At 48.5% G+C, this 9,156-nt stretch overlaps 1 protein-coding gene across 1 annotated transcript; it reads left to right on the top strand.

The window, feature by feature from the left end:
- The first annotated feature begins 880 nt into the window (after positions 1-880).
- On the top strand, positions 881-6,141 carry LOC116597083. Its single transcript, XM_032354339.1, is given in 2 exon segments — positions 881-5,552; positions 5,555-6,141. Coding segments are annotated over 2 exon segments (5,259 nt in total).
- The last annotated feature ends 3,015 nt before the right edge of the window (positions 6,142-9,156 follow it).

Below are 9,156 nucleotides of genomic sequence, written 5' to 3'. Positions count from 1 at the left end.
GTATTTGTAGGCAGCTTGAGAAGGAGTTGACGAACTCGGACTTCTCCCCTGCCACCCTAGGGGGACGCCCCAGGGATCAAAGGGGCTTGAAGCCCCGCATTTGTCCGAGGGTTAAAACCGTTTGTCCGTTCCAGAGGAACCCCTCGGCCCTGGACGGAATTTGTCCACTGAGAGGAGGTCTCGAGACTCCTTTTGTAGGCCAGTGGAATTTGTACGGTGCACCGCAAGGTTTTTGTCTTTGCCGGCTCGTTAATTGTTTTATGTGTCTTTCACATTGCGCCTTGATTAAGGTTACATTCTGTTTATGGGAGGGTGTCTAACCCGTGTGAATCTGAGGAGTGCCTGATTGTATGAGTGTGTTCGTGCGGCTCCACGGCTTCGGCTACGGAGTCTGAGTGGGCTGCACCCTGATTCTCGCGGAACGTCATACGGCATAACGGTCATCTACTCCTTGGAGTAGCCTGGTCCGGGGTTTATACGGATAGACCTTAGCCAAGACGCTCCTAAGCTCCCGCGAGGGACGCGAGCAGGACAGCACCTGAAAGATCCCCCTCCCCTTGTCTGCAACATCGTACATTGGGAGGGAAAAATAAATACTAAGGTCAATAGCTCCACCTCGCGGCCATCTGAAACCTGAAACTCCTCCCCTGTCACCCTGGGGGACGGTCCAAGGCTCTTTGGGGCCCAGTTCTTTGGGGCCCCACAACTGTCCGAGGGATACATTCATCTGTGGGCCACAAAGGAAGCTCATAGTCCCACACAGCTTTCTGATCCATCCGAAATCATCCTGTCGGTATTACGCCGAAATCGCGCAGTGTCCTTTTTGTTATTTGTTCTGTGTGTCCTACTTATTGTCTTTGGTGTTATTTTAGACTCTGAGATGGGGCAAACACTTACCACTCCTCTAAGCCTCACTCTAGGTCACTGGAAAGATGTCCAGAACCGAGCCAACAACTTATCGGTGGAAGTCAAAAGAAGAAAATGGCAGATTCTCTGTACCTCTGAATGGCCCACCTTCAAAGCTGAATGGCCCACAGAGGGAACCTTTAACATCAATGTTATTTTGCAGGTCAAGGAGCGAATCTTTAATCAAGGACCTCAAGGTCATCCGGACCAAGCACCTTATATTATAGTCTGGGAAAGTCTAGTCAAAGAACCCCCTCCATGGGTCTCTCCTTTTGTCCCCTCTTGCCCTCCCTTAAACCCCTCGACGCCGCCTCCATCAGTTCCCTCCGCTCCACCGGCTCCACTCCCCACACCAACTCCTAGCGACCCCTCAAAACCCCCCATCTCTTCTAACCTATATCCTATGGTCCCTATTGACCCTCCCTCTTCTAACGATGCCCCCTCTCTGCGACGCCCCAGACAATTACAGGTCCTCCCTTCCGAGGAATCCCCTTTGATAGACCTCCTAACCGAGGACCCCCCACCTTATCGCCCTCTTAGACCAGCACCAAACCCCATAAGGGAATCAGATCCTGACCCTTCGCCATCTCCAATCGCAGGCAGAGTTAGAGGCCGACAAAGACCGGAAAAAGAAGAAGCTTCTAGGCTCCTACCCCTGCGTCAGGGGAGGGAACCAGGAAGCCTCCAATATTGGCCCTTTTCTGCATCTGATCTATATAACTGGAAGTCTCATAACCCTTCCTTTTCACAGGACCCCATGGCCCTAACCGCCTTAATTGAATCTATCTTAATTACCCATCAGCCTACCTGGGATGATTGTCAGCAGCTCTTGCAGGCTCTCCTCACCACAGAGGAGAGACAAAAGGTTTTTCTGGAGGCCAGAAAGAATGTCCCAGGGGATGACGGAAGGGTCACACAACTTCCTAATGAAATAGATGCGGCCTTCCCTCTGACTCGCCCTGACTGGGACTTCAATACGGCTGCAGGTAGGACCCACCTACGTCTTTACCGCCAGTTACTCATAGCAGGCCTCCATAATGCGGGACGTCGCCCCACTAATTTGGCCCAGGTAAGGCAAGTGACTCAAGGTAAGGAGGAATCTCCAACCGCCTTCTTAGAAAGGCTTAAGGAAGCTTACCGCAGGTATACGCCTTTTGACCCAGATAGTGATGATCAGAGAGGGAATGTCTCCATGACATTCATTTGGCAGTCAGCTCCAGATATTAGAAACAAGTTACAGCGTTTGGAAAATCTACAAGATTTCTCTTTGCAAGATTTATTAAAGGAGGCAGAAAAGATTTTTAATAAGAGAGAAACCCAGGAGGAAAAAGAGGAACGACTTAGGAAGTTGCAGGAGGAAAAAGAGGAAAAGCTAAGGAAGGAAACTGAGGAAAAGGAAGAAAAGCGAGAACGTAAACGAAACAAGGAACTTAATAAAATCTTGGCCACCGTAGTGCAAGGCAGCCAGAGCTTAGAGATAGGAAAGTCAGACAGAAAGGGAGACATAAGGAGGCTTCAGATAGAACGGGACCAATGTGCCTATTGCAAGGAACGAGGACATTGGGCCAGAAACTGCCCGAACAATCCTAAGAGAAGTACTAAGCCGGTCACAAGACTCATGGCTTTAGACAAAGACTAGGGGCGTCAGGGTCAGGAGCCCCCCCCTGAACCCCGGATAACCCTAACCGTTGGGGGGCAACCAATCACCTTTCTAGTAGATACAGGGGCTCAACACTCTGTTTTAACTAAGGACCCGGGACCACTCAGCAACCGGACGGCCTGGGTTCAAGGAGCCACTGGAGGAAAACAATATCGTTGGACAACAGACAGGAAGGTACACCTGGCCTCAGGTAAAGTTTCTCATTCCTTTCTTCATGTTCCTGATTGCCCCTATCCGCTCCTGGGTAGAGACTTGTTGACCAAACTCAAAGCTCAAATTCATTTTGAACCACAAGGGGCCACCGTAACCGGCCCCAAGGGGACTCCTCTACATATCCTTACCTTACAATTGGAAGAAGAATATAGATTACATGAGGAGCCCCCTCAGCCCCAAAAGGACATAAAATCCTGGCTTGCATCTTACCCTGATGCCTGGGCAGAAACAGGAGGAATGGGACTAGCTATCCAGCAGCCCCCCATTCACATACAATTAAAGGCAACCGCCGTTCCTGTCAATGTTAAACAGTACCCTATGTCCAATGAGGCCTATCAGGGCATCAAGCCACACATACGGCGGCTACTAGACCAAGGCATTTTAACCCCATGCCGGTCTCCTTGGAACACTCCTCTGTTACCCGTTAAGAAGCCTGGTACCAATGATTACCGACCAGTTCAGGACCTCAGGGAAGTCAATAAGAGGGTAGAAGACATCCACCCTACGGTGCCCAACCCTTACAACTTACTCAGCACCTTGCCTCCAACCCATTCCTGGTATACCGTCTTAGACCTCAAAGATGCTTTCTTCTGTTTAAGACTGAGTCCTCAGAGCCAGCCTCTCTTTGCCTTTGAATGGAGGGATCCGGACTTAGGAATATCAGGCCAGTTGACCTGGACTCGGTTACCACAAGGGTTTAAGAACAACCCAACGCTGTTCGATGAGGCTCTTCACCAGGACTTGGCTGACTTCCGGGTAAGGCACCCCTCCCTGATCCTGCTTCAGTACGTCGATGACATCCTACTAGCAGCCACCAATGAAGAAGACTGCCGTACAGGTACTGGGGATCTTTTAATGACTCTAGGCCGATTGGGATATAGGGCATCTGCCAAAAAGGCCCAGATTTGCCAGGCTAGAGTCACCTACCTGGGCTATGAACTATATGATGGCCAACGATGGCTAACGGCTGCAAGGAAAGAGACTATTCTTAACATTCCTGCGCCTCAAAACCATAGGCAATTGCGAGAGTTCCTAGGAACAGCGGGCTTTTGTAGACTATGGATTCCGGGATTCGCAGAAATAGCGGCCCCTCTATATCCATTAACTAAGCAAGATACTCCTTTTGTATGGACTGAACAACAGCAGCAGGCGTTTGATCATATCAAACAAGCACTCCTTAAATCCCCAGCATTAGGCCTGCCAGACATTACAAAGCCCTTTGACCTTTTTGTTGATGAAAAACAGGGCTTTGCTAAAGGGGTCTTAACACAGAGACTCGGACCTTGGAAACGCCCTATTGCGTACCTCTCAAAAAAATTAGACCCCGTGGCAGCTGGCTGGCCACCATGCCTAAAGATGATAGCAGCAATTGCAGTTCTCATCAAAGATGCCACCAAACTGACACTGGGGCAGCCCCTAACCATCCTGGCTCCACACACAGTGGAATCTCTAATCCGCCAACCACCAGACCGCTGGTTGTCAAATGCCCGCCTGACACATTATCAGTCCCTCCTCCTGGACACAGACAGGATCCAATTTGGAGCTGTAATGACTCTTAACCCTGCAACCTTGCTGCCCACTCCGGGAGAGATACCATTACATGACTGTCACCAGATCCTTGCGGAAACACATGGGACACGACCGGACCTAACCGATCAGCCCATGAAGGATGCGGACCTGACTTGGTATATAGATGGCAGTAGCTACCTGCAGGATGGAAAACGACGGGCGGGGGCGGCCATCACGACCGACTCCCAGCTTGTATGGGCAAGCGCGCTACCAGAAGGTACCTCAGCTCAGAGGGCAGAGCTGATAGCTCTAACGCAGGCCCTCCAACTGGCAGAAGGTAAGAGTCTTAATGTTTATACAGATAGCAGGTATGCTTTTGCTACTGCTCATGTCCACGGAGAAATCTATCGGAGGAGGGGACTGCTAACCTCAGAGGGCAAAGAAATCAAAAATAAAGCCGAAATATTGGCCTTATTAAAAGCCTTATTTCTTCCCAAAAGGCTGAGCATAATGCACTGTCCTGGCCACCAGAAAGGGGAGACCCCCGAGGCAAGGGGAAACCGTCTAGCTGACACAATGGCTAAACAGGCAGCCTTGGGGCCCCAATTGCTAACTGTCACTATACTTACTGAGACAGAAGACATAGATAATGCCATCATTTGGAATTATGAGGAAGCCGACTTGGACTATGTACAAAAATTGGGGGCTGACTATAATCCAGCCCTCAATCGATGGGAATACAGAGGGAAAGCTATAATGCCTATAAAAATGGCAAAAGAGCTAATCAATCACCTCCATCGGCTAACTCACCTGAGTGCAAGCAAAATGAAGGCCTTAATGGATAAGGCCAACTTAGAAAGCCATTTTCCCAAACAAAACTTCCTTCTTCATCAAGCAGCTGCTAATTGTAAAATCTGTGCTCAAGTCAATCCTGGAAAGACTGTTATTGGACCTGGAGTCCGGGTACGTGGACAACGTCCTGGCACACATTGGGAAGTTGACTTTACCGAAATTAAACCTGGCATGTATGGATATAAATATCTTTTAGTTTTTCTAGACACCTTTTCAGGATGGGCAGAAGCTTTTCCTACCAAAAAGGAGACAGCTAACATGGTTGCCAAGAAACTATTAGAAGAAATTTTCCCAAGGTATGGAATACCCAAGGTGCTAGGGTCCAACAATGGGCCTGCCTTTGTCTCCCAGGTAAGTCAGTCGGTGGCCAAGCTACTGGGGATCGATTGGAAACTACATTGTGCTTACAGGCCCAGAGTTCAGGGCAGGTAGAAAGAATGAATAGAACCATTAAGGAGGCTTTAACTAAATTACTGCTTGAAACTGGCTCTAAAGATTGGGTATCACTCCTACCTCTAGCACTCTATCGGGCTAGAAATACCCCAGGACCTCATGGCCTAACTCCCTTTGAGATTCTCTATGGTGCTCCACCCCCCGCTATCACTTTCTTTGCCCCCGATATTGCTGCTCATACCCCCTCCCCCTCTGTACAGGCCCATCTGCAAGCTCTGCAGCTGGTGCAACAGGAAATCTGGAAACCCCTGGCAGCCGCCTACAAGGAGAAACTTGACGTCCCACTACGGCCACATCCCTATAAAATAGGGGACACCGTCTGGGTTCGCAGACATCGGGCCACAAACCTTGAACCCCGTTGGAAGGGACCCCACATAGTGCTCCTGACGACACCCACAGCACTGAAGGTTGACGGGATTGCAGCCTGGATCCACGCCTCCCACGTGAAAGCAGCGCACCCGGAGAAACAGACTGATCCCCTTCAAGATTCGGAATGGACCATACAACGCTCCCCAAATCCACTAAAGATAAGACTTGTGCGATCATAGCACTATCTATTTTTACTTTGGGCATTCTGGGTTCCCATGGGTCCCCCCACCATGTAAAACAGCTCACCTGGCAGGTCCTGTCACAAACAGGGCAGGTAATTTGGGAAACCTCCCAGTCACATGCCCCGTTTACATGGTGGCCTAACTTGTACCCCGATGTTTGTAAGTTAGCTATGGGAGCTCCAGCCAATTGGGACGTAGAAAATTATTTTGACTTAAACAAACCGCCTTCACAGCCATCTCCCCCAGGACGATTAGGACTAGATCCTTGGGGGGGCTGTGGGGACTGGAGTCAACGAAGTATGTTACGGACTCTAACCTTCTATGTATGCCTCGGGTTTCACAGACCCAAAGGATGGACCTCATGTAGTGGGGCATCCCATTTTTTCTGTCGCAATTGGGGCTGCGAGACAACCGGTGATACTTTTTGGAAACCCACCTCAAATTGGGACTACATCACCGTGACGGCAAATTATTCTCATGCCAGAAGCAGCCCCTGGACACGAAAACAAGCCTGTAAAGACCAGTGGTGCCACCCACTCAAAATAGCTTTTACTGAGTCAGGAAAAAGACAACTTAACTGGGTAAAAGGATATACCTGGGGCCTCAGGTTCTATAAAGAACGTTACGACGACGGTCTAACGTTCACTATAAAACTTTCTATAGCAACCCCTAGAGCCACCGCTATAGGACCTAATCCAGTCCTCGCTATACCTCCCCGGAGGCCAAAGCTAACGCCAAGGCCAACACCGTCTGCAACCACAACGGCTCCCACGGCTCCCATGGCTCCCACGGCTCCCACGGCTCCCACGGCTATACAAGCCAGAAAGACCCCAGAAATACCTGGGACGGGAGACCGAATTATTAATCTAGTAAGAGGAGCCTACCAGGCACTTAACCTTTCTAGTCCTGAAAGAGCAAACAATTGTTGGCTGTGCCTCAATCCAAGCCCACCATATTATGAGGGCATAGCCCTCACTGCCAATTATACTAACTCCACTATCCCCAGCACTATATGTCATGGCCAAGAACATAGCCTGACCCTTTCACAAGTCTCGGGAACAGGACTATGCATAGGTACCCCACCTCACCATATTCAAAAGACGCTCTGTAATTTCACCCATAAAATATGGCCTGGATCCTATTATTTAATCCCACCCAACGGAACCTATTGGGCATGCAACACCGGCTTAACCCCTTGCATATCCGCTACAATCTTAAATCAAACCACTGACTATTGTGTGTTAATACAATTATGGCCCCAAATAACCTACCACACAGATGAATTAGTCCTTAGTTACCATGAATGGAGTGATCTTACCCGAGTAAGGCGTGAACCCGTCGCTCTAATCACCCTAGCTATGCTGTTAGGGGTAGGAGGCATTGCAGCCGGGGTAGGTACCGGGGCAACGGCCCTAGTCCGAACAGATCAATACCTACTTTTACACCATGCTATGAATGAAGACCTTAGAGCCTTAGAGCAGTCAGTGCGGGCCCTTAAAGAATCCCTATATCATACTATATTTATCAGAGGTGGTGTTACAAAACAGAAGGGGCCTAGATTTACTATTCCTTAAAGAGGGTGGCCTATGTGCCGCTCTCAAAGAAGAATGTTGCTTTTATGCTGACCAGACTGGAGTGATAACAGAAACTCTAGACAAATTAAAAGAAAGGCTAAATAAGCGTAAAAGGGAATTTGAATCCCAACAATCTTGGTATGAAGGAATTTGGAACCGCTCACCTTGGTTAACCTCCCTGATAACCTCCTTAATAGGACCCTTAATGCTCTTAATATTAATTCTAACTTTTGGGCCATGTATTATTAACAGGTTAACCCAATTTGTAAAAGACAGAATATCACTTATCCAAGCCATGGTACTAACTCAACAATATCAATCAGTTAAGCTAACTGACCCATTAGATCAATATACCTAATGGATATAGGATTCTATCCATGTTAAAGAAAAAGGGGGGAATGAAAGACCCCTGCCCTAGAAAGTCCCCTCCCTTAAGAGATAGATAGGAGAACTAACCGCTTGTTTGCTTTTCTGTGAACCGCTGGCTTTTAGGGTGTGACACTTGTCGCCTGTTCAAACAAGATATCTTCTGCTAAGAGGCATAGTCATGTAGGCAGGGGGCCACATAGTCAAGTAGGCAAGATATTTTCCTGCTGAGTAATGAGGCCCAACCCCCCTCCTTGCTCCCCCTTCGCGCGCACAAGCTTTTTCAAATGTACTCCCCCTTCGCGCGCGTGGACCCCCGAAACCAATCCACTAACACCGAGGGTGCCTCTTTCAAAAGTTCAAATTGTCAGCCAATCAGCTCTACCCCACCCAAAACCTGTTTGTGCCAATCTATAAAAAACCCCGCTTTCCCCTCGGTCGGTGTGCTCGGTTAGCTGGAGCTGCCGACCACCCGCCGGTACCTGCGTCCCAATAAACCTCTTGCTGTTTGCATCCAGTGGCAGTGTTGGATTCTTGGGTAAGGGGATCCGCGGGTCTTTCAATTGCATCTGCAAAGCTGACAGAGATGCCTACACTGGGAGTAACAATCACACCAATGACTTAGACAAATTCTGTGAGTACAGTAGCACTAAGGAAAGTAGTTGAGCTTGAAACACTGTGCTCAAGAAATTAACATGTGAAGACAAAGTGAACCCATTAGGAAGAAGCTTAAAGGGTATATCATTAAGAGAACTGAGGAAAGTCTTTTCAATTATCATTTGAGAGTGGGGAAAAGAGAAAAAGAGAACTAAAACTCTCCATATAAGCTCTAATTCCACTACAGAAATGTGCTTCTGTATTAAATGAAGTTCTGATTAAATGGAGTTCATACTATATTTCTCTTCCTCCTTATCAGTATATAATGTGCTACTGCTGAAAATTATGGTTTTGGGGAGTAAAAGTCTATACGCATGGGATTGTGTGTGACGTGTGTGTGTGTGTGTGTGTGTGTGTGTGTGTGTGTGTATGTGTGGTATGCACATATGTCTGATGTGACAGTCACAGGCTGGAT

This window comes from Mustela erminea, chromosome 8, assembly GCF_009829155.1.
Source record: "Mustela erminea isolate mMusErm1 chromosome 8, mMusErm1.Pri, whole genome shotgun sequence".
NCBI lineage: Eukaryota > Metazoa > Chordata > Mammalia > Carnivora > Mustelidae > Mustela > Mustela erminea.
The sequence above is the reverse complement of the archived record's forward strand: the minus strand, read 5'-3'. Positions and strand labels throughout refer to the sequence as shown.